Source organism: Pelophylax lessonae (assembly GCF_965119305.1).
Source record: "Pelophylax lessonae genome assembly, chromosome: 3".
Lineage (NCBI taxonomy): Eukaryota > Metazoa > Chordata > Amphibia > Anura > Ranidae > Pelophylax > Pelophylax lessonae.
Genome location: NC_138770.1, coordinates 111,786,204 through 111,813,040, shown reverse-complemented (window position 1 = coordinate 111,813,040; position 26,837 = coordinate 111,786,204). Strand labels below are relative to the sequence as shown.

The 26,837-nt window shown below is 40.6% G+C and overlaps 1 protein-coding gene across 1 annotated transcript in view; it reads left to right on the top strand.

The window, feature by feature from the left end:
- The window catches only part of LOC309550103 (adhesion G-protein coupled receptor F3-like), a gene marked incomplete at its 5' end in the record, with an annotated part of 80,246 nt that overhangs the window by 2,115 nt on the left and 51,294 nt on the right, over positions 1-26,837 (top strand). The window contains 4 exons of the mRNA XM_082250560.1: positions 10,719-11,025; positions 16,097-16,139; positions 18,803-18,967; positions 20,263-20,448. Of these exons, the coding sequence (XP_082106686.1) occupies positions 10,719-11,025; positions 16,097-16,139; positions 18,803-18,967; positions 20,263-20,448 (701 nt within the window). The remainder of the gene's footprint in view (positions 1-10,718; positions 11,026-16,096; positions 16,140-18,802; positions 18,968-20,262; positions 20,449-26,837) is intronic.

Here is a 26,837-nt window from a genome sequence, read left to right as displayed (position 1 = left end):
AAAAGTCTGTGCAATAGTAATACAAATAAAAATTCTTCAGTGTGATTTGTGCTCCAATTTGTGCTCTCGTGAGATAAGCAATCTTTGCTTCTTACCAGAAGGCCTTAGGTCGCAAATACCTAAATCGCTTTTTATCCCTTTAAAGGATGGATCGGTCCTGCACCGAACTCCTCCACATCAGAAATAATGCAGGTCTTTTAATGGGGCTGAATGTTGGTATGCATAGGATTCCTTCAACCTCCTTTTCCTTATTCAAAGCCTTAGGACGTGGGTCTCAGGCAGGTGTATATGGAAAAATAGTGGGAAGCCAAAATATAGTATAATACCATTTTTATTAGGGTGATAAAAATAAAATAAGAAATGGCTGCTTACAATCAATAGTGCCTCCCTGGCACTAGGTGAATACGCTGTTTGCTATTGAGGGTCTGTAGTGGTTGGGTGATAACACTCTGTCTTGAAACAGAGTTTCATATACAGCCCTTGTAGCGTGGCAGCGGTCGGCGTGCGTTCCAGACAGGGCGGAAGTGACGTCACTGGCTCTCTGTGTTTCCGGGGTCACTGTAGACCACTTTTATTGTGGTCTACAGTGACCCTTGAAACACAGAGAGCCAGCGACGTCACTTCCGCCCTGTCTGGAACGCACGCCGACCGCTGCCACGCTACAAGGGCTGTATATGAAACTCTGTTTCAAGACCGAGTGTTATCACCCAACCACTACAGACCCTCAATAGCAAACAGCGTATTCACCTAGTGCCAGGGAGGCACTATTGATTGTAAGCAGCCATTTCTTATTTTATTTTTATCACCCCAATAAAAATGGTATTATACTATATTTTGGCTTCCCACTATTTTTCCATATACACCTGCCTGAGACCCACGTCCTAAGGCTTTGAATAAGGAAAAGGAGGTTGAAGGAATCCTATGCATACCAACATTCAGCCCCATTAAAAGACCTGCATTATTTCTGATGTGGAGGAGTTCGGTGCAGGACCGATCCATCCTTTAAAGGGATAAAAAGCGATTTAGGTATTTGCGACCTAAGGCCTTCTGGTAAGAAGCAAAGATTGCTTATCTCACGAGAGCACAAATTGGAGCACAAATCACACTGAAGAATTTTTATTTGTATTACTATTGCACAGACTTTTTTTCACCAGTTGCACAAATAATTTTTTGAATTATTGATATTTCTGTCAGATATATTGATTTGAATTGATAATATTATTATTCAGCACAATAATTATATTTTAATTTTTTTATTTAATTTTTTAACAACAATCGTGATTGTCATAAAATGGTATTATTAGCTATCACAATAGTCACCAAGTTTGCACATATATTGTGATAGATTATTTACTACTATTTTATCTTTGGGTTTTTAATTTGAATCTTATACCATAACATCTCACATGCAAAAATTATTATATATGGTTGGAGCTTAAACTCACATTTATACACTGATTTTACTTTTGCTGGATAGGATTATCACAATATATATCAGAGTAAAAAGTCTACACAGAAGATAGACAAACCTGATAGCACACTATCCACAACAAAATCATAACGTTCACCTAAATAAACCCACACGCCCACCGTTACCAGCGCCTACTTTTATCGTTTACCTACTAAAAAATGTTTTTGGTACCATTACCATTGAAATAAAGGGGCAGCAGGTATCCTTATATATAGGGCCATATAAAAAACCAGGCGCCTTCACCTTTATAATATACAAATTCAAAGGCATATTGCAAGTCACTAAAAAATAGTGAATCAAAAACAAAAATGCTGCAAGAAAACATTGAAACTATTCTTTTTCCCTTTAAAGGGACCCTGTTGCTAAAAAATCACGGGAAAGCATTTTTATGGAACGAGGTAACAAAATACTTACCTTTCCTGCTGCTTGCATCATTGAGCACCGCTCTGATGCATAGAATCTTCCCCCAAGGTCTCTACAGAATCTGACACTTCTGGGAGTGTCATTCGCCTGTCTCCAATGCTGAGCACTGCGGTTTCTCCTGCTGACTCCTATGTCACTACTGTGTGTTGTAGTCTTCCTGGGATTTATATTTTGGGAGAGGGGCACTTTAATCATCTAGGAACCATTAGTGGAACAAAATCCACAAATTGTGGTGAATAATCATGCTGCAAAGTGGATCACAGGGGGATCAGACCAGTGAGAACTTTGACTTAGTTCCAGTGGAGATGGTTTTTGACATTCAAATCCACATGGAAATGTTTGTATACAGCTGTATTTTAAGCCTAAATGTAAAGAAAGCAGCACGATAGAACCCATTGCCAGCACACTAAGAGCCTTACTGTGTTTGACATAGAGTTAGCACTGATTTGCATCCAATAATTATTAAAATAAGTGTGGTGTCACTGTGATGCCTTCTGTACTCTCCTCTTTGTAGAACTGTATTGAGATAATCGTGTCAATCCCTACTAAGACATCCAAATCCTCATACATGGAACACAGACCTAACTAAAAGGTAAGATCTAGAAGGGGGGCCCCATCTTGTCTTTATCATGATGATCCAGATGCCAATAAGACATATACATATTTAAAGGAAACCTGTACTGATAAAATAGGTAAAATTGCAGAACTTTTCTTTAGAAAATACTAGATGCCTAAGTGATATTGGAATCTAAAGGCTTTGTGTTTATCTAAACCCAAGAACAAAAAGGTAGCATAATGCATCCTAGATGTGATTGGACAGCATTGTGGCTTAATGGTTAGTACTTATGCTTTTTAGCACTGGGCTCCTTGGTTTAAAACTTAGCTAGGATACTAGATGCATGGAGTTTGCATTTGCTCCCTGTGCTTGCATTGGTTTCCTCTCACACTCCAAAGACATGCTGGTAGTTAAATTGTCCCTAACATATGTGTACAAATTGTTTTGCACGTGTTTTATCACATTTTCCACGCTAATCCCAAGCCCTTGCAAATGAAAAAAAGGAGAATTGATGAAAGACCTACTGATTTGCAACTTCTCACAGTAGTTCTTTCTGCATAACAAAGTCAATCCACATTTAAATTACACAATGACCTCTTATCTCTGAACTAAGTGTCCCTCCTATTGGTAATATCAATCAATTCTAACAGGGTGCACATTCCCACGCACCCAAAAACCTACGGACGGCGTCTAAGAATGTTAGGACTTTAATAAATTAATTTATTAGATGTGTGTTTTATCACTTATAGGAAGGGGTACGATCAAAAGATTCCTCCCTAACTCATTTTCATCAATCTCTACTCTCAGTAGTGGCCCTGTCTATTGCAGCAAATGAAGGGAGTGCACCAAGGAAGCATCAGAGTTCTATATCACTGAGGAGTTTCTTCCCTGCTCAAATGTTCCTAAAACTCATCCTATTGCACCCAATCTATCTGGACTCTAAATGGATCTTATGCTGCAGTATGCTGCTATCTACTAGCCACTAATCTCTAGGAGATATGAGAAATAAAACAAACTGATGTCTAAAAGTGATCGTGCACCAAAAGCTATTGTAGAAAATGAAAATACCCCGCCTGCGCAGTGACGTCACGACGCAAACAATGCTACTGCATCATCGCGCATTAGCGTGCACTTATGCACTATTTATAGACAAGCACCATCTAGCGAATTTATACCTTCTCTTACTAAAGCGATCAAAAATGTGCACACTTTCTGTTCTAAATGCCTCCTCTGAAGAGCAATTCCTTCTTGCTTGCAGAAAATGGCCAGTAGGTATACATCTCTTCAGTGGGGCTGGATGATGACCTTTCCAATGAAGTGGGCTGTTAGTCTTGTTCTGTAAATCCAGGAAATTAATGTAGTCCTCTTGAATTTCACTGGTGAAGAACATCCCAATGTTGTTTAAACACATCACAAATTCCATGAAAGCTGTTTTAGGGCCCTGCCACAAGATGAACATATAATCTATGAATCTTGCCCACATTAAAATGTGTAATGTTTATATCTTCTTGGAACACTATAGTTTGCTCCCACCACCCCAAAAATAATTTGGCATAGGTGGGAGCACCTGCAGTTCCCATAGCTGTGCCCTCTTTTGTTGGAATGTTTTGCCATTAAAAAGGAAAAAGTTATGTTCCAACAAATTGTGCAAGTTGTTGGAATGCAATACATCGAGTGTTAAGGAAGTATTCAAATGCCTCAAGCCCAGATTATGATTGATATTATTATGCAATGCCTCAACAGCTAGACTTGCCAGTAGAATATTTTCAGTCAATATCACCCCTTCTTATTTGTTGACAAAATCCCTGGTGTCTTCAATATATGACGATAAGCCAGGTACATAAGGGTATATGACAAAGTCAAAATATTTACTGGCTTTCTCAGTTAAATTATTGTTTCCAGAGACTATTGGATGTCCTGGAGGTTAGAAAAATTGCTAGATGGCGCTTGTCTGTAAAAAGCGCATGCACATGCGCTGATGTGCGATAATGCTGTAGTGCGTTGTGACGTCACCGTGTAGGTGGGGTATTTTGATTTTCTACAGTAGATTTTTGTGCAAGATCACTTTTAGACATGGGAATTTGTTTGGTGGGGAGGGGTTTTGATCAGTTAGTTTCATTTCTCATATCTCCTAGAGATTAGTGGCTAGTAGACAGCAGCATACTGCAGCATAGAGTCCAGATACATTGGGAGCAATAGGATGAGTTTTTGGATCATTTGAGCAGGGAAGAAACTCCTCAGTGATATAGAACCCTGATGCTTCCTCGGTGCACTCCTTTTATTTGCTGCAATATAGGCAGAGACACTACTGGAAGTAGAGATTGATTAAAATGAGTTAGAGAGGAATCTTTTGATCATACCCCTTCCAGTAATTGATAAAACACACATCTAATAAATCAATCTAATAAAGTCCTTACATTCTTAGGCACCGTCTCTAGGTTTTTTGGTGTGTGGGCATGTGCATCCTGTAAGAAGTGAGAGTCAATCCACATATCATCTTGTGCTCTTTGGCTGACCTGATTTGGGTCCACTGACCACATGAGGGACATCTTCATGTCAGTCTATTACTACTCTGGTTCTCCAACTATCCTCGTTCCATTCCCTTGGGGACAAAAATCCTTGCTTTTCCCTGAAGAGAAAGCTGTGGTGTATTTCCTTCACATTTTCGCAGAAGAGGCTCTCCTTTCCCACTGGTGGAATAAAACTTCCCAGTCTTGGGGTGCTCCTTAGTTACCAACAAATTATCTAATGGGGTTAGCACGTCTTCCACTCTTCATCTCCATTACATGGAAGGTGGGGGGATTAGTAGTTTAACCACTTGCCTACTGGGTACTTTTACTTCCTTCCTGACCATGCTAATTTTTAGCTTTCAGTGCTGTCGCACTTTGAAAATTACACGGTCTTGCTGCCCTGTACCCATATTAGATTTGTAGCATTTTTTGAGACAGATAGAGCTTTTCTTTTGGTGGTAAATATTTACAAATGGTGATAAATAAAATTGGTGCGCTTTTCAAATTCTATTGTACATCCACTTGATGACAAATAGATAGTGATGAAGAAATAACCAATCAAGGGGTTAAAAAATATACCTAAATTGGTGCAAGTGACTTAGGTTCAGGGACCAAAAAGCAACAGTATTTAAGGTATACAAATAAATACAAAGTGTGAATGAGTAAATATAATCCGACAGTCCAAAATGCAGAGAGGATATATCCTCTTCAATGGTGTTCAGATTGGTGATAAATATAGGTGGTGAAAAGGTCCATAAAACAATTAAATGGAAATAACTGGAATATCCCTCCACCTGGTGAAATTCCCCGGCGGAAATAGGCAAGTGCAATAAGTGTGATTCCTGTGTTACGACATAAGTGCTTCATATGATGTTCACCTCCAAACGTGCACGGACCACCAGTGCAAAAACTATATTGGCCTCTTACCAGAAATGTATAAACAGTGGGCTTGAAAATCACTAGTATTGGATTTTAGCGCTGATCCCTTCTCCTCCAATGGGTAGTGATGGCACGCCTCCCTGCTGACGCGTTTCCTCCAATAGGACTTCGACAGAGAATGGGAGATGAACGCGCGCCGTCACGTCTGCCTTTTTATATAGGAAGGAAAGTATTTCTCTTCCAGTGTCTGCATGGAAAAGCCCGAGACCGGAAATGGCTCTGTATTTAACAAATGCCCTTTATTTAAAAACAAATTTCATATTGAAACTACATTCTGAAGATTAGAAACGTTAAAAAGTAGGTTTTATTCATGAAGAACGAACCAAATTTATATTGTGAAGACTTTTAAAAACCATATGACACCGGAAATAGAATTTTACCAACTTCCTGCTTGGGTGCTTAGAAAAGCACCACTAAGAGAAGAGTGCATATAATTATTATATGGTTTAGATAACTTATAAAAACATACAATAGACAGACATTCCTACCAATATAATATTGTGGGGAAAATATTACAGATTTAATGTTAAATGCATACAATCATTCCAATAAAAATGTATAAAAAGTATGTAAAGTATGTAAATATTAAAACTTCAGGGAATTAGCTATTATTTATATGGGAGTTGATGTCCCATTCAATGTTGTGGCCTCGAGGCCGGGAACATTTTAATTCAAATATCCAGAAAGTTTCCCTTCTGGATATTGATCTTTTCATTATTTACATATGGCTTTATTTATTTTTTACTAAACAAATGAAAAAATATCGAAACGTTTGAAAAAAAAAAAAACCTTTTTCTTAATTTTTGTTAAAAAAAAATTAAAATAAGTAATTTTTCTTCTTCACTGATTTGCACTGATGAGGCCGCACTGATAGGCATGAATACCCTGCACTGACTGGCACTGATGACGCAGCAATGATGGGCACTGATAAGCTGCACTGATGGGCACTGACGAGGAGGCATTGATATGGCTGCACTGATGGGCACTAATAAGCTGCACTGATGGGCACTGATGGGGCTGCAGTGATAGTCAGGGCACTGATGATCAGTGCCCTGATTATCAGTGTACATGTGTGATGTCATTGGATTGTCGGTATTTGCTTTCCTTTCCCCATTCAGTGACATGCTGAGGAAAGGAAATGCCGATAACCGGAATTCCTTTACATGGGATCAGCTGTGATCGGACTCAGCTAATCACATGGTAAAGGGCAGCCTTTAATTCGATCTGTGATCAACTGTGTCCCAAGGATACAGCAATCACATGGCGCACGGGGGGCTGAGTTCTTGGAGGATGTCAATAGATGCCCTTCAAGAAATGGGAGTTGTTAAAAAAAAAGGAAACATTACTTGTGCTTTAAGTTTAGCTCCCATGGAGCAACAAGGACACAGCATTTTGCAAGATCAACTGGTATTTTTCATATTTGCTGAAAATTTTCTTAGCCTGAAAGAAGAAAACTCATGCAGCCACCACATCTAAGGACTGGTAAGCGGCAATATAGAGTACAGTATTACATTTGTGTTCTTGGGTTTAGATATGTTTTAATATGTGTAATATGAAGCTCTTGCACTCAGGGTTTTACAAAGCTCTAACATGTGTATCTAGATGGGACTGAAGCACCTTTTTACATGATTCTTTGCTGCAAATATGCTTTTCCTACCGTTAAAAGACTACTAAAAGCCTATAAAACCTGCAGTCAGACGTATCCATTCTAAATAACTGCCTGGCTCCAGCAGTTGAAATTCCCAAAACACACAAGTGACCTGACAGCTATTGTTCTTGTAATTGTGTGTCCGGTTTCTGACTATAGGATCACATCATAGACTCTTGAGCCTAAGTGTGCTCTATTGTATAATCCTGGGTCACAGATTTTGTAAGGGGGCTTGTGATTGGCTGGTTGTTGGCACTAGATTGTACAATTCCCCAACCTGCTTCTACTTGGATAGGACAACAACCCACCTTCTGGTAGATGAAAGCCTTCACCATATTGTGCCCAACTCCTGGCTAATGGCCCACTCATGACATCCCGGGCCTTAGGCCTTAATAATAAAGAACAAAGGAATGTCCACACAAGTAATGCATTTAACACATTTTACTGGAACTTCCCAAATATGACTGTAACATCGAACATCACATTGACATACTGATAGAACTCTTTTGTGCGGAACGCCATATACAGGAGCTAATGTCCTGTAGCAGTCATTTGGGCACAGAAGTTCAGCACAAAATGTATAAGACATCTTCCCTTTGAATCTCTTCTCTCCTTGTTGGGACCAATCTCCCTGTACACTAAGTTCACAGCTTCTGTCACCAAGGTTTACAAGGTGCTTTTCTTTACTATATCAGTCTCTCTCTGTCCCATTCTATAGCTGTCCCCTACAGCGCACACTCCCAGATTTTGCACTTGGTCCCGGGTATACTAGTACTCACATCAAAGGTATTTTGCATTCCGCTCACAGTCCTTTTCGGATCGTAAAGGAGTCAGGAAGACTACAGTTTCTGGGTTTTGAACTATTTCACCCGATGCTTCAGCCCTGTTAAGGGCCCTTGCCAATAGCTGACTACATCACTATAGCTCTGGGGTGTTTACCTCCCATGCCCCAACTCTGTAGGCTCCTCCCTTTCTGGCATTTATATGGGGACTAACTCCATCTACTACATCACTACAGGAAGGTTTCCTCTTAAGGGGCCTAACACCCATTTACATAATCCCCTCTACCACACTGTATTGGGAACAGAGCCACCTAATGGCAGAGTAGCTAACTGTACCTGCTAACAGATTTAATGCAGAAAAAGTGGATAGCCAGCCTTGTTGGAAGTAAGATATACACTGACTAAAATAGTTGGGCTTACAGTATATGGAGTTTCTGGACATAACCTTTAAATGTCATCCTCTATTGTTGCACAATCAGCCTCATTGTCAGAAACATGTGAGTGTGTTTGGTTAATTTGAGATTTTACACTGATAACTTTCCCCTGCACTTTAGGATGGGAGCCACTGTTGATGTGATGATATTCCTGTATCTGGTGATGTCTTTATCCTGCTATCTGCATTCTTCTGTAACCAATGGCCAGGTAAGGGAGACATAGTAGACATGATAATAATTATAATGAATACATATCAGGATTAGGTCAGGTAGCTGACGGTTAAGTGTTGGGGGAGAGCTTTAGTATAGGGCAGTGGTTCTCAACCACCAGGCCATGGCCCACTGCAGCTACTTTCATAAACCTCATCCCCACACAGCGACACCTAGCCCCATCTAGAACCAGTAAAACTTTTTTCCACTGTTGGGGCATAGAAGGTTTTCGAAAAACTTACTGGGCCCTGGTCTCAAAAAGGTTGAAAGGCTGACAACCATTAGTATAGGGGATACCTTGTTATTGCTGTTAAAGGAGCTGCAGTTTTTTACTGTATTGTTCTGTGTAAAAGTTGGAATTGCAACCGGGCTCCATGCTCCAGGGGGCCTGTGTGGCTCCCCAGTACACCTGGATAGGAGGGGGGTGGGGCAGCAAGTAGAGAAATCACTGTCCTCCTTTTTCCTCCTGTAGCTGCAGAAGGAAAATGGAGGAGATTGGTTCCTCTGTATGCTGCCCCCGCCACTCCTCCTATCCAGTTCACTTGTGTTCTGCTGTCTCTGGGCTCTGTGTGGTCCCCTAGTCCCCCCCTTCTGTGCTCCTTTCCTTCTCCTGCCAGCTGCTGCAGGTGATGTGTCACAATAGAGAACCAGGAAGGGGGTTGGTAAATATGTAATTTACCAGCTGCTTCCTTTTCTGAATGGACAGAGTCATAGTCAGTAAAATTGTAAAAAAATTAAATAAAATGATAAAAAAAATAATACAATTAAAATACCAAAAAACTTGACACCAGTGGGTGAACTTCCAGGATCACAAAGGTCACACTTGCGACCGGGCCCTGGCATTCCACCACCGTGGGGAGGCCTCAAGATGGCAGGAAGGGAGCACACTGCAGAACTGGGGAAATGGTCCGGCAACGAGAGTAAAGGGCTCCAGGATCAGTGGGAAGAGCCCCAGGCTTGAAGGGAAGGGGGTTCTTCATGGTTTTTTGCACCAGGGTCCTGAAGGTTCTAGTTACGCCTCTGGTATAAGACGCTACTTTTTTTCTAAAATCGTTAGACTGAAAATTGAGGGGCATCTTATACACGGACAGTCAGCCGAGGAGAAAGCCGCGCGTGTGCGTAGCTGCCCATACCCTGTCAAAGAGGCTTCCTCCAATCACAAGCCTTACAGATGTCAGCTGATGCTGTAATTGGGGGTAGAGGTGGAGGTGGAGAGTGCGCAGATGCAATCCCGTCAGATGCAACAGGGACTGGAGCGTTTTGACCCCAGATGTCAGAAAATAGAAAAATGAATACTGGTAAGCAATTGTCTTACTCTGCAAATTCAAACTGAATGTAATCAGCTATGCAAAAGAGCATGGGAATAGAGCTGCGGAAAGACAGTTTGGACCTCCTCCCACTGAGTGTATGATCAAACAGTGCAGAAAACAGGAAGAACAACTCTTTAAGATGCCAGAAAAGAAGAAGGCCTTAAGAGGAAAACCAGCAAAATGGCCAAACTTGGAGCCGAGGCTTAAGACTTGGATTATGGATCAGCGCCAGAGTAGCTTATGTGTGTTAACCAGGCTTATTCAATGTCAGAATGTTTGCAAATGAAATGAACATGATTGATTTTACAGGAAAGGCAAAATGGCGCTTCGACAAGTGAAGGGTTGGCCATGAGAACACAAGCAAAGTTAGCTCAGAAAATGCAATCAGTTTATGAGGATAAAATTCAACAATTTCACTCCTGTCATATAACTTAGGAAAACATATGATTTTGAACCAAATCAGATTGCAAACATGGATGGGGTGCCTCTCAATATTGATGTGCCTTCCAACAGAACTGTTGATGTGAAAGGAATCAAAATAGTGGCAATCAAAACAACTGGCCATGAAAAGACACACTACACTGCTGTGCTTTCATGCTGTGCAGATGGTACCAAACTGCCTCCTATGCTTATTTTTAAGAGGAAAACATATCCTAAAGAGACCATACCACTTGGCATTATTGTGCAAGTTCAAGAGAAGGCATGGATGAATGAAGACATTATGGCCATTAGGTTTGCAATGGTTTGGTCCAGAAGACCTGGAGGGCTCTTAACCTCCCCGGCGGTATGATTCTTTTGGACTTTAGGTGCTGAAAGCGGTACCATTATTTTGCATGTAATTCTTGTGAATGAGCAGCCCAAACCAAGTGTATACATTTATTATATATATTATATATATATATATATATATATATATGTATGTATACATATATTATGTATACATATATTATATATATATATATATATATATATATATATATATATACATATACATATATATATATATATATATATATATATATATATATATATATATATATATATATAATGTATACAGTTGGTTTGGGCTGCTCATTCACAAGAATTACGTATACAGTGGGTACGGAAAGTATTCAAACCCCCTTAAATTTTTCACTCTTTGTTATATTGCAGCCATTTGCTAAAATAATTTAAGTTCATTCTTCTTCCTCATGAATGTACACATAGCACCCCATACTGGCAGAAAAACACAGAATTGTTGACATTGTTGCAGATTTATTAAAAAAGAAAAACTGAAATATCACATGGTCCTAAGTATTCAGACCCTTTGCTGTGACACTCATATATTTAACTCAGGTGCTTTCCATTTCTTCTGATCATCCTTGAGATGGTTCTACACCTTCATTTGAGTCCAGCTGTGTTTGATTGTACTGATTGGACTTGATTAGGAAAGCCACACACCTGTCTATATAAGACCTTCCAGATCACAATGCATGTCAGAGCAAATGAGAATCATGAGGTCAAAGGAACTGCCTAAAAGAGCTCAGAGACAGAATTGTGGCAAGGCACAGATCTGGCCAAAGTTACAAAAAGATTTCTGCTGCACGTAAGGTTCCTAAGAGCACAGTGGCCTCCATAATCCTCAAATGGAAGATGTTTGGGACGACCAGAACCCTTCCTAGAGCTGGCCGTCCGGCCAAACTGAGCTATCGGGGGAGAAGAGCCTTGGTGAGAGAGGTAAAGAAGAACCCAAAGATCACTGTGGCTGAGCTCCAGAGATGCAGTCAGGAGATGGGAGAAAGTTGTAAAAAGTCAACCATCACTGCAGCCCTCCACCAGTCGGGGCTTTATGGCAGAGTGGCCCGACGGAAGCCTCTCCTCAGTGTAAGACACATGAAAGCCCGCATGGAGTTTGCTAAAAAACACCTGAAGGAATCCAAGATGGTGAGAAATAAGATTCTCTGGTCTGATGAGACCAAAATAGAACTTTTTGGCCTTAATTCTAAGCGGTATGTGTGGAGAAAACCAGGCACTGCTCATCACCTGTCCAATACAGTCCCAACAGTGAAGCATGGTGGTGGCAGCATCATGCTGTGGGGGTGTTTTTCAGCTGCAGGGACAGGACGACTGGTTGCAATCGAGGGAAAGATGAATGCGGCCAAGTACAGGGATATCCTGGACAAAAACCTTCTCCAGAGTTCTCTGGGCCGAAGGTTTACCTTCCAACAAGACAATGACCCTAAGCACACAGCTAAAATAACGAAGGATTGGCTTCACAACAACTCTGTGACTATTCTTGAATGGCCCAGCCAGAGCCCTGACTTAAACCCAATTGAGCATCTCTGGAAAGACCTAAAAATGGCTGTCGACCAACGTTTACCATCCAACCTGACAGAACTGGAGAGGATCTGCAAGGAGGAATGGCAGAGGATCCCCAAATCCAGGTGTGAAAGACTTGTTGCATCTTTCCCAAAAAGACTCCTGGCTGTATTAGATCAAAAGGGGGCTTCTACTAAATACTGAGCAAAGGGTCTGAATACTTAGGACCATGTGATATTTCAGTTTTTCTTTTTTAATAAATCTGTAACAATGTCAACAATTCTGTGTTTTTCTGTCAGTATGGGGTGCTATGTGTACATTCATGAGGAAGAAGAATGAACTTAAATGATTTTAGCAAATGGCTGCAATATAACAAAGAGTGAAACATTTAAGGGGGTCTGAATACTTTCCGTACCCACTGTATATATGTATATATATATGTATGTATATATATATATATATATATATATATATATATATATGTATATATATATATATATATATATATATATATATATATATATATATATATATATATATATACATATATTTACATAAAAAGTACAGTAAAACTGCAGGAAAGGGCACTGGGGGGCAATGTAATGTGAATTTTTTTTTTTTTTGCATTGTATCAGTGTGTTTGGTGTGTTTTACATTTGAATTTGCCGCCGGTTCCACCCCCGGAGATGGAAGCCGGGGCTCGCAGACGATCAGGAGGAAGCTCCGCCGCCGCATACCGCCCGCATTCTTCGCTGGATCCCGGAGAAAAGGTAAGTAAAACCTCTACCAGGATCCAGCGATCTTCCTAGCGGTACCCCGAGTGTGGCTAGGGGGTTACCGCTTTTGGCTCTAAAATCTAACCCCGAGTCACGCTCGGGAATACCGCTAGGAAGGTTAAAGAAGCCAGCTCTGCTTGTCTTTGATCAGTTCCGAAAACATTTAACAGAAAAGACCAAAAGGGTTGCATCAGATTTGCAAACACACCTAGCAGTTATTCCTGGTGGACTTACAGGTGAGCTACAGCCACTAGATGTTTCAATCAACAAACCATTTAAAGCACTAATGAGAGAAGAATGGAGTAGATGGATGCAAAAAGCAGGTGATAACTTGACACTGACATGAAGAGTGAAAAAACCAACCATTACTGAGCTCTGCAATTGGGTCCTAAACTCATGGTATGGTGTCAAACAAGAGGTGATTGTGAAATCCTTCAAGAAATGTGGAATCAGCAATGCAATCAACGGAACTAAGGATGATCTCACATATAAAAACAGTGACTCAGAAGACAGCAGTGATGCAATAGAAGTTGAAGAAATTGAAACTTATAGTGATGAAGAAGAGAGCAGTGATGCAACAGAGGCTTAATAAAGTGATATGATGCATAATATCATAGTACGGGTATTTAAGCGTTATCTGCAGTACCGGTAATTACTAAATAAAAATGTGTTCTGTTTTATGTTTAAAATATTGATTTCTTAAGTTTTGGGTTGGAAAAGGGGGGGTCATCTTATGCATGGGGGCCTCTTATACACGAAAAAATACGGTACTTCTTTCCTGTGCTGGAAGCCCTGCATTAAAAACACTGTGTTATATGTATTTTGCACTATGTTTCACAAATGTATCACTGAGATCCATTCACACAAGACTTTTCTAATTATTTTTTTAAAGGCCATAGAATAATATGAAACATTAAATGTATGATGATTTCACCATCCTGCAATATTATCATTATAAAGTGTTTGCCTACTTACCAACCATATGGTCTCACTTTGTTAACTCTGCCCACAGTCTGCATTTTGTCAACCCAGTTATGCACAACCAGATCATGCCACTTTATGCGTGAATCCCAACAGACCATGCCTCTAAGTATGCAGGGTCCTCCCGTCATGCCCACTTTGCAGTTGGTCCTGTCCAAGCCCTGTCTGCATATATGCGGAGACTGCACAATCACAGCCCTGCATTCACATATGTGGCAGTGCTTGCTGCTTCTGTGAAAAGCAATTCTCGTGGATTGCTTTTCAGACACATTAATCAGGTGGTGAGGAAGTGATATGCTACCCCCTCGCTGTCTGCTTAAGGTAGAAGCCCAGGCTAGAACGAATTAACTCTAAAAGAGCTTCCACCTAACTTCTAACTCCTATACTAACTTCCATGAAAAAAGAAAATGCATATACTTACCTATTCTCAGAGCCCACCAGTCCAGTCATGTTATCTGGGAGTGGAGAGAGTGCCCATCAACAGTTGGAATATGTGGGCAGTGACATCACCCATAGGCTTATTATGGGCCATCTTTTGTAGGCTGTCCCTCCTCTCCCCTGAAGCTGGCCGCTGGGAGCCAATCATGTGACTGGACCAGAGTGCCCTGAGAATAGGTAAGTATAAGCCTCTTCCTTCCGCATGGTACTTAGTATAGGTGTTAGTAAAGGGGTGGGAGCAGATTTAAGCTTAGTTAGTTCTAGCCCAGGCTTCTCATTTAAACCCTTAAAATGCCAACTCACCGCACACCAGGCAGTTGCAGAAAGGTCCCATTCACTTGAACAGATTACATTAGGTGGCGGTTCCAATTGTCAATTGCATCACATTGTTTAATGTTTAGGGGGTTTTTTATGCTTTGCTTTGTGGCTTGGGTATAACACTGAGCACTTGTATTTCTGTGTTTGGGTGGGCGATCGGGGAGCAGGAAAACCATGACTCCGTCGCCTACTTTTAAAGCATTGGCCGCCCAAGTGACCAAGCCCTTACTACCCATGTTGGCGTGTGTCTTGCTATTTAAGCAATGCAGCTTGGATGTCAGGCAAAGAACACTGCAGGATCACATTTTTCCTAAGAAGAGCACTCATATCCTCATATTGGGCATCCGCCATGGAATAAACAGAAAAACCTACACTCCTGGTTATGTGACACATCACATGATCACAGGACCATAACACATGGCAAGGGAGGATTTTTTTTGGTGGAAGTGCTTAGATAGCAAGCAGCCAACTTGAGGATGCTCTGGTGGGCCACTGAACTTGTGGACCCAAGAAAGCCGCCCTTTTTAATGCTAATGGGGCCCTGAGGCCCCAGAGAGAGACAGGTCATTAATAGCATCCATTATGATTTTTTTTTTTGAACACATTTCATTTAATACATCTAGACAGGTTCTTTAGTGAGTGGGACTTTAGGTTGGGGACTATTCAAAAGAAATGGGCTGTGGTAACGCAGCGTAACTCAACACACAACAAGGTACATGTGCTTTTACTGCACAGTATAGCACGCAAAGCAGTCACATTTTAGGCCCATGTGAGTACTGAAATATATTCATAACACCTTTTCTACCCTTGGAATTAGGGGGTCACTCATCGGTGATATAAGAAAAGTGATTCATGTCTGTATTGGGCCTAGGACACAATGGTAGTTATAAACTCATACGGAATATTTACTATCCATATGGATACATTTACATTTTGCAGTACATCTGTGACTAATGTAGTGAGTTTTAAATCTGTATTTGTATGCATCTCTTTCTATACCAGGAAAAGGAATTACATGATCCGAGAGTCAGAAGGCATCTAGAAAGTAAGTATTTTTGAGCTCAGCTATAACTAGTATGGGGTTGAAAACTTTAAAGTGATTCAAAACCTTACTTTTTTTTTCAAATAATAAGCATACTCACCTGCTCTATGTAATGGTTTTGCCCAGAGCAGCCCCGATCCTCCTTTTTTGGAGTCCCCTGCTGGCGATCCTGGCTCATCCTCTCTGGCAAGTGCCCTCATAGGAAATCACTTCAAAGGTGAGCGCTCTTGTGGGCACAAAGCCAAGCCGCTCTCCATAGACAAAAACAGCGGGGCTCAGCCCTGCCCCCTGCTCCGTCATCACAGGATTTGATTGACACCAACAGGAGCTAATAGCTCCTGTTACCATTAATCTGGAGAAAGTGGAAAGAGATTCTGCTCTCAGGCACAGCACTGGATCGAAATTGGGCTCAGGTAAGTATAAGAAGGGGAGGGGGGAGGTATGGCACAGAAGATTTTTTATCCTAATGCAGAGAATGCATTATTGTAAAAAAAAAAAAAAACCTTAAGACTTTAGTACCACTAGTATACTGAGCACAGGCTCTTATCAAAGTTCTCAAAGTAGATGTAATCTCAATCACATCATATTACCTTCAACATGTAAATATAATTTTAACCTTTTTAAATCTGCAGTTTTCATTAAAATAACAGTAGGTGATTGTGCCATGATGGTCCTTGTTGGGGCACTTCCTATAATGGGATGTCTCCCAATCCTGCTTCTGTGTTGTCACTGTTACATGTACCCCTCTCGTGGAGACTGCAAGCGACCAAGCCAGCACAGGCATGGATGGTCCACCACAAATCCCAGTGACTGTGCTGTGCTTGCTCTGTTCACAAATTACACACACAATTCAGTCTCTACAAAGTTACAATACTACAGTCTAATAGCTGGTACAGAGGAGACTGAGGAAATGCTTCCTTCTGCCTGCAGCAGACTGATCACAATATCTCAGCCTAGGCAAAGTCACTCGACTGGACTGTCAGGACTGCTTTGTTCAAAAATACAACTTTTTTTCCTTTTCAAATCATACTGTTACTAGCATTTGTGAGGTATCAGATATTTATCCATACAAACATGTAAAAATAAAGGTACTCTTTACCACTGTTTGTTTTATTTTGAAGATAAATATTTTGATGAGGATCAATTTGAAGCGTTTGTTACCCCCAACATTTCATATTCCTGATATGCGCTTGCTGTATCATGTACTTGTATGCACTTGGGGGCTAAGAATATGCATGCATCATACATACTAGGTGGAGTAGAACTGGGGGAATCCATAGCGGAGAAGGATCTGGGTGTTCTGGTAGATCATAAGCTTAATAATAGCATTCAATGCCAAGCTGCTGTTTCCAAATCAAGCAAAGTCCTTTCTTGTATTAACAGAGGCATGGACTCCAGAGAGAGAGATATCATTTTACCCCTGTACAAATCATTAGTAAGACCTCATCTGGAATATGCAGTTCAGTTTTGGGCACCAGTTCTTAAAAAGGATACTGGGGAACTGGAGAAAGTGCAGAGAAGGGCGACCAAACTGATAAGAGGCATGGAGGAGCTCAGCTATGAGAAAAGATTAGAGGAACTGAATTAATTTTCTCTTGAGAAGAGGAGATTAAGGGGGGATATGATCAACATGTATAAATACATAAGGGGTCCAAATAGTGAACTTGGTGTTGAGTTGTTAAATTTATTGACAACACAGAGGACAAGGGGGCACTTTTTACATCTAGAGAAAAACAGATTTTGTCTCCAAATACGGAAAAGTTTCTTCACCTTAAGAGCTGTGAAAATGTGGAATAGACTCTCTCCAGAGGTGGTTCTGCCTAGCTCACTAGATTGCTTTAAGAAAGGCCTGGATTCTTTCCTGGGTGTACTTAATATAAATGAGTACTAAAATTTTTAGGTAAAGTTGATTCAGGGAATATCCGATTGCCTCTCGGGGGATCAGGAAGGAATTTTTTTCCCCTGCTGTAGCAAATTGGATCATGCTTTGCTGGTGTTTTTTCACCTTCCTCTGGATCAACTGAGGGTATAGGATTGCGTATATGGGATTGTATGGTTGGGTTTTCAATACTGTTTGTTTTTTTTTTTTGTTTTTTGGTTGAACCAGATTGACTTGTGTCTTTTTTAAACCTGACTAACTATGTAACTATGTAACTAAGAAGGCATCCTGTTTTTTTTTGTATTGCTTCCTATGTGTGTAATCCCTGGTGTTCCTGCCAGTCCCACTGCTTTCCTATTAAAAACTGATCACACTAAGCTTGAGAGCACACTGTGTTCAGTTCTCTAGCCATGCTAGGAACTCAGTGTACTCTCCTCCAATGATCAGACTTGTCCTGACACGCCTCTGCTGCACAGCCTGTCACTGGGAAGCTCTGTCACTGGGAAGTGTGCTGCTGCTTCTCCTCCCCCTAGAACTTATGCAGCTGAGAACAGAGGGAATGTGATCACTTATTAAAAAAAAGGCGAAAAAAAGGCGTTCATAATGTTTTTTTATATCTATACAAAAATGTTTTGCCTTTCATTTCTATTTTAAACTGAATGGGCTGTTTTACAAGGGGATCGTTTCCAATCACTTTAATGCTAAAGGAAATCTGTCAAAGCAAAATGCCTGTGCAGGAATATCATTACTGAATAAGAATAAATAATAAATAATTGCTTTTTCACAGTTAGCTGGAGTGCGTTTCAGTACACGTACTACACGGACATCCTTATTGAAGGCTATGGAAGCAGTCTTGCTGAGATTTACTTAACAAACACATCAATATTACCATACACGCTGTTCATGAATTCCTCGATCTATGTCAGCGTGGTGCAGATAGAAATGACGGCAGGTAAGACTCATGAGAACTGGAAAACTATGGTTTATACCCATCCACATATCCTGAACCTTTCTAATTCTTTCTTCTGATTGGTGGGGGTCATAAACCACCCAGTGTGGGAAAAACATTTCCTTTTTTAATGGATTTATGAAACCAGTTGTGACAACAATGGAAAATGCTTTGGGAATTGAAACACCACAATTACAAGCAAACATAAGGCAAATGGTATAGAAACAGGCCAACAAGTATTTCAAGTGTATTTCCGGGAAATGAAAAAATATTCAGTACATTCATGCAATACGTAGAAAAAAATAGTGATCCTGCCAGAAATCCTGTGAACCCAGGGCCAGGACAAAAGGTGGGCAGGAGGGACAGCTGCCCTGGGTGCAAAGTTAGGGAGGGCACCATCTCACAGCACACATGCTTCATACCAGTGGCTGACAACCAGAAGGCCATAGTTTCATGTTTGCTTTGACAGCTACTGCTCTCACATTGTTCTCCAACGTGCTCACTTTCAACCCCATTCACCCAAAAACACTTTGTTTATGCGCAACTACCTTCTAGCTGCTAGAAAGCAAGCAATTGACCAGGAATGTGCAGTGTTAAACCAAGGGCAACTGGAGCAAGGGGGCAGAGAATGGATGCAGGATGGTACACCCATTCCATGTTATCTATTAGCAGCAGGGTAGGGGGGAGCAGTCCTGCATCCTTGCTCTGGGCACTGGACAAACCTGTCCCGGTATTGTGTGAGATCCTATACTATTTCCCATGGCCGACAATGCTGAACCTGCTGCAATGTAATAACAAGTAGTCTTAACAGCCCTGCTTGTGTTCTCCTCTGAGACTACACAAGACTACAGAACTCTGCTTATCTCTGTCCCTCTTTGTCCCCATTTACATACATACAGCGAGTTCTTTCCCATTTATACAATTCTGCTGCCTTAAAGCAGTAGTAAACAGCATTTTTTTTCCTTGTAAGGCAATGGCATAATGTGCTAGTATGCATCACATACTAGCACATTATGAAATACTCACCTTAGAATGAAATCTATGATGTTGAGCCTAAGAAGCATAAGAAGAGTGGAAGATTGATGACAGAAATAGGCTAAATGATCCTTTGAGTGGAAGAGCCTGGTCACACACCATGTGTAGGAAAAGGCTCTTGGGAGATGTAACTCTGAAGGGGTGCCTACATCTATAGGAACTGAACTCACAGCATCCTCTATATTTTTGCAAAGCAGAGTGTGAAAGTGTATGACTGATATAGACCAGATTTAAAGCAGTATTTTAACTGTGTCTTGTTGTAGAATGTAACGTTACTGGGAATAGTACAGAGAAGATGTGTTCTTGTAACCCCGGATACAGTTGGAACATCACTGCGTGTTACACCTATCCTCCTTGTAGTAACTCCTCCAATTTCTGCTCCTGCCTGTTCATTCAAGATGATAATATTCCAGTTTGTGAGGTCCCAAAAAATATCTCAGGCCAGACTGGTAAGTTTAAAATTTTCCATTGTAAAAACTGCTTTATAAAGATACTGTATATCACATATGTCAAACACAAGGCCCACCAGGCCTTGTCATGTGGCCCTCGCACCCAGCTTTGCAGCTGTAACGTGGCGGAACTCCATTCCACCACATCCGGATCTCACCCTCCGCTGCCGCTCCCTGCTCTCACTTTTAAACACAGAAACCTTTTGTGTTTACAAGGGACAACTTTTCTCTCAGCCGCTCCCAGATCTTACAGATCCCTGCATGCGCTCATCGCAGGGCACGGCAGGGACAGCTCTCTAGAATCTGAGGAAGAGAACATCTCCCTGCAAGGCGAGGCAGAGCTGCCTACACAGAGAGATACTAAAGCCGGGCCATAATCTTGATTTCTGTACATAATACATTCCTGAACTCTGCACTCTGTATGTAACACACACCTGAACTCTGCACTCTGTACATAATACACTCCTGAATTCTGCATTATGTACATAATACACTCCTGAACTCTGCACTCTGTACATAATACACTCCTGAATTCTGCACTGTGTACGTAACACACACCTGAACTCTGCACTCTGTACATAATACACCCCTGAACTCTGCACTCTGTACATAATACACTCCTGACCTCTGCACTCTGTACATAATACACCCCTGAATTCTGCACTGTGTACGTAACACACACCTGTATGGGGTATGGGTTGGTTTCTCAAGCCAAGGAGTGGGACTTTTACGGGCAAGTGAAAGAATACACGGTTTATATAAAATAAAATAAATGATTGAAATTTATTGCGAATACAAGGGTATATTCAGCAAAAGAGAAAATATTTATAACTAGACAGTTATTGTGATATGAAGTGTTGGGTTACAGACCCAAGGTGCATAGAAGAATGCTACGTTTTGGAAAAAGAGTTTCCGTGACAGTGGTGTAATATATGTGACTTGGTTATTTTGATGAAAAAAAACTCTGTTTCTCCAGGCTGGATTGCTTGGATGTTCACAGAGAGATCATCAAATGTTGACCCGACGCGTTTCGGCTAACAAAGTAGCCTTTGTCAAGGGTTTTGTGTCACCAAGTCTGTAGAGATAGTGACGGGTTTTTTTAGTCATTTGTATACGTCATAATATTTGGTTACATAATATCGGTGAAGAAAAACAATGGGAGTACATACATTTGACCTGTTTTGGTGAGATTTATTCAAGTCTGGAGAAGATCCGCAATGAGAACCAAATGGGAGCAACCTGAAGGTATATGTGGGTGGTGAGTAGCAAGAAATGAATAAAAAGATTTTTTTAAAAAAATTATGAAAATATAATGGTGGCGTCAACTCACTAGATATTGGTTGGATTGTCTGTTCATGCCTAGATCTGGCAGATAAATTTTGGCGACAGAAAAATATCTGTACGTCCTTATATTGTAGACGGTCTGTAGGTGTATAAAATTGATGTCAATACTTATTTGACGAAGGTATATGAGAAGGTAATTAAGTGTTGAGTACTTACAGGGTGTGCTGCAAGTTCACAGTTTCTGGGCAGCTCAGGATAACTTAAAAGTTATTTTTTCGGCTGAGGGTTGGAAAATAAGCATATCTGTGTTTAGTTCGATACAACAAGACATCATACACAGTGAATTCAAAGAAAACATCAGGAAAGATCCTTGTAAAACCAAAGGAACGTACCCCTGTGGAAGCTGTGCCCAATGCAACGTCATTAAAAAATGTGTGGAAACTATACTACCAAACGGGAAAAATTCATACCAAGACACTTTGCAAACTGCAAGACGAAGGGAGTGATTTACCTGATGAGATGCGACTGTGGAGCATACTACGTTGGGAAAACCAAACAGGAAATGGGAAAAAGAATTGGGAAACACGTAAACAACATGGAACTATGTAATTTTGACCTACCACTAGGAAGACATGTAGCATATCAACATGGCTACAAAATGCCCAAAATAACTTTTATGGCTCTAGACAGGATACACATTCCACAGAGAGGGGGGGATTGGAATAAACGCCTCCTCCAGATAGAACTACAGTGGATACAACGTCTAAAAGCCACCATACCCCCGGGCTTAAACGAAATAGCAAGTTATCGCCCTTTTTTGGAGGGTTTTGTATCAGGCAAAACGGACTAAATACAAACCTCTCCAAGGGCTTAACATTAGGAAGAATAGACTAACATAAACTCACTTTTACGTCAAACCCCCCCCCCCCCTTCCCCCATTCAAAACATCATATTTATGATTATGTATAATTCCCATATATACAAAAAACTCTGACAAAAGACCCCCCTACCCTTCCCCTTCCCCCCCCCCTCCCCCCCCCCTTCATTCCCACGGGACCTCCAGACATGATTGTTCTCCAATTTTATTCACCTACAGACCGTCTACAATATAAGGACGTACAGATATTTTTCTGTCGCCAAAATTTATCTGCCAGATCTAGGCATGAACAGACAATCCAACCAATATCTAGTGAGTTGACGCCACCATTATATTTTCATTATTTTTTTAAAAAAATCTTTTTATTCATTTCTTGCTACTCACCACCCACATATACCTTCAGGTTGCTCCCATTTGGTTCTCATTGCGGATCTTCTCCAGACTTGAATAAATCTCACCAAAACAGGTCAAATGTATGTACTCCCATTGTTTTTCTTCACCGATATTATGTAACCAAATATTATGACTTATACAAATGACTAAAAAAAACCCGTCACTATCTCTACAGACTTGGTGACACAAAACCCTTGACAAAGGCTACTTTGTTAGCCGAAACGCGTCGGGTCAACATTTGATGATCTCTCTGTGAACATCCAAGCAATCCAGCCTGGAGAAACAGAGTTTTTTTTTCATCAAAATAACCAAGTCACATATATTACACCACTGTCACGGAAACTCTTTTTCCAAAACGTAGCATTCTTCTATGCACCTTGGGTCTGTAACCCAACACTTCATATTAAAATAACTGTCTAGTTATAAATATTTTCTCTTTTGCTGAATATACCCTTGTATTCGCAATAAATTTCAATCTTTTATTTTATTTTATATAAACCGTGTATTCTTTCACTTGCCCGTAAAAGTCCCACTCCTTGGCTTGAGAAACCAACCCATACCCCATACTAGACTTTAAGGGACGGAGGCAAAACACAACTATAACTCTCCAGAGATCAACCCAAAAACCTCTCTACAGACCATTGGATGGATAACACATCCACCTTCTCACGATCTCTAGAAAGCAAAACATCTCAAAAATACTCTACTATATACTTCTATAAGGTCGCTCAGCAGGACCTTAACATATACTTATTTTAAGCAAGCTAGGAGATCTATACAACTCCGCCATCCTAGGCATAGAGCCTTTAGGAGGAAAGGGGAATCGCATCTCCATAGCCAAACCCTTTATTGTTCCAACAATAGCCGAGTTAGGTGAAAAAAAACCCTCATCGACAACCATGGAGGATAAACAAGATGGAGACCTGATGGGAACTGAATGGGAAAACCTAATGTCAGCCATTCATAAAAGTTTCCAAGGAAACGAACAACAAGACTCAGACATTACATCACTATTTAATAATCTCAAAAAACATCTTGAGAGAAAAGCAGCCCTACATTGGCACATAAGATCATTCGAGAGATACATAACAGAGGAAATCAACCCTGCTGGTTTGAGAATACAAATATTCCCAACCATGGACAACATCACAAACCAGATGAAAAAAGATTGGGAAAATGCCTTGAACGAGTGCTCAAAGAATTTAATGATACTACTTCAACAAGAATATCTACGCCAAATCAAAAGCCTGGAAAACGATATCAAACTTATCTACGAAAAACTAACACCACTAATAAAGATTTCCCTCTATAGCGAACAAGAAAAGAAGCTAAAACAACATCTAGAGGAGTACAGTAAGGAAATATTAAAAAAGAAGGAACAAAAATACTGGAGGGACAAAAACGCATTCAGTCAAAACCGAGCCTACAAATGGTCAAATCCTAGGCTAAATAGAAGAACAAATTATAGACAAGCCAGGAATGCCGGACAACACTACTCATCAGACTCCTCCTCCTACGCATCAGGAACAGAACAAAGAATGGTAAGAAGGAGGGACGTACAAAACCCCCCACAAAATTACGAGACCGAAGACAGGGAAGAAGAACCATACACGCTTGAACCTACCCCAACAAATGAAGGAGAAACATCAGCACCCCAAAAAAATCATCAAATGTTTACAAGGTCATATAAGCCAAAGGAAAACCCACCAAAAAAACAGAAAAGTTTTTTAGGGCAACCAGACCCGAAAACCCAGACGAAAACACACAAACAAACAAAACCATAAAGATGGAAGGTCTAACTATCATAAATTTATCTCCACATACGTTAACTAAAGATCAAACAGAAGTCCTGACATTAGGCTTATCGTTTTGCCCCAACAAAACATCGGACACTTTTGAAATCATAAAAGATGTCAACTTATTCGCTAGGAAATTACTCTTCAAAGCCATGTACCAAAAAACCCCCACGATAGAACAACCATCCAATTTGACGGCAGCTGAGTTCAGAGCGATTAGAGACTTGAACTTACTCTTGGAAGAAGGAGGCCTTGAGGATTGGTCTGATGAAGACAACCAATCAGAAGGAGACGAAGATGAGGAGGAGGATCACACCAACCAAGAAAAAACAGTACCAGAATTTAAAAAGAGATCTCAAAAATTCCCTCCACTCAATCTGAATCCGGCGATTGCTTTATTTGTTCGCGAAACGACCAAAGACATAGAAAATCTAAAAATCAAAAAAGATCACAAGACAAACAATCTTACCAGAAGACAAAAATCAGCGATTAAAGAACTACAGAACCTTGAAGGTATCACAATAAAACCAGCCGACAAAGGGGGCAACATTGTACTCATGAGTAACGAAAAATATAAACAAATGTGTTTAAATATTCTGAACAACCCCATCTGTTATAAACAAATATCACCAGTGATGATCAACTCCTTCAAAGAAGATTTTTACCAAAGACTAGATAGAGCCCTAAGAGAAGGGACAATCACGCAAACACTTTGGACCTTTATGAGAACTAAGCATCCTAGAACACCGACATTTTATGCACTCCCAAAGGTGCATAAAAACAAACAAAACCCACCTGGGAGACCTATCATTTCAGGAAACGGCAACATCACGGAAGCCACAAGTCAGGTCATCGACGCACACCTCAGACCGTATGTCACAACCTTACCTTCATATATCAGAGATACCGTACACCTTCTACAAACATTAGAAGGCATGACCATACCAGAAGATGCCTTCCTCATCACGGTGGATGTGGAATCTTTGTATAACAATATTCCCCACAAAAAAGGCATAGAAATTATCAAAAGAACACTGAGCCAAGGAAGTGAGCATGAAAAAAAGTTTAACAATTTTATTACTCAAATGCTTGAATACATTCTCCACCATAACTTCTTCACGTTTGATGGGGTATACTATTTACAAACATGTGGCGTAGCGATGGGCACAAGTTGTGCCCCATCCTACGCCAACATATACCTAGGAGTATGGGAACGGGACTTCCTAACAAAGGAGGAGAACAGCCTATATACCGACCACATCACATTATGGTAACGATATATAGACGATATTTTGATTGTATGGGACGGACCGGAAGATCTAATTGAGGGATGCCTGAAAGCAATGAACACAAACAATTATAACATGTTTTTTACACTCAATTACAGCAACCACAAAGTTCCCTTCCTGGATACTTGGATCATAAAAGACAAAGAAGGCACTATACGAACAACACTATATAGAAAAGAGACAGCAGGAAATACGATTCTACATGCTACCAGCTTTCACCCGACCCCCCTCAAGAGAGCCATCCCATACAGTCTATATTTACGACTCAAACGGAATTGTAGCTCGGATAAAGATTTTCAACAAGAAGCAAGACTCCTGACGAACAGACTACTCCAAAGAGGCTACACAAAGACCACACTTAGAAAAGCCTATAATAAAGCGAACCAACAAGAAAGACAACATATCTTATTTCCAACCAAAAAAACAGGTGGCAAAAAACGCAAAGAAAAAGAACAAGAAAAAGACAGCATACGGATCATAATGAGATACACCAACGAACATCCTACCATAAAAAACATTATTCAAAAACATTGGCCCATCCTAAAAGAGGACCCCAAAATAAAACATCTGGTTTCTGACAACCCACTAATAACATACCGGAAAGCAGGTTCGATACAACAAGACCTCATACACAGTGAATTCAAAGAAAACATCAGGAAAGATCCTTGTAAAACCAAAGGAACGTACCCCTGTGGAAGCTGTGCCCAATGCAACGTCATTAAAAAATGTGTGGAAACTATACTACCAAAC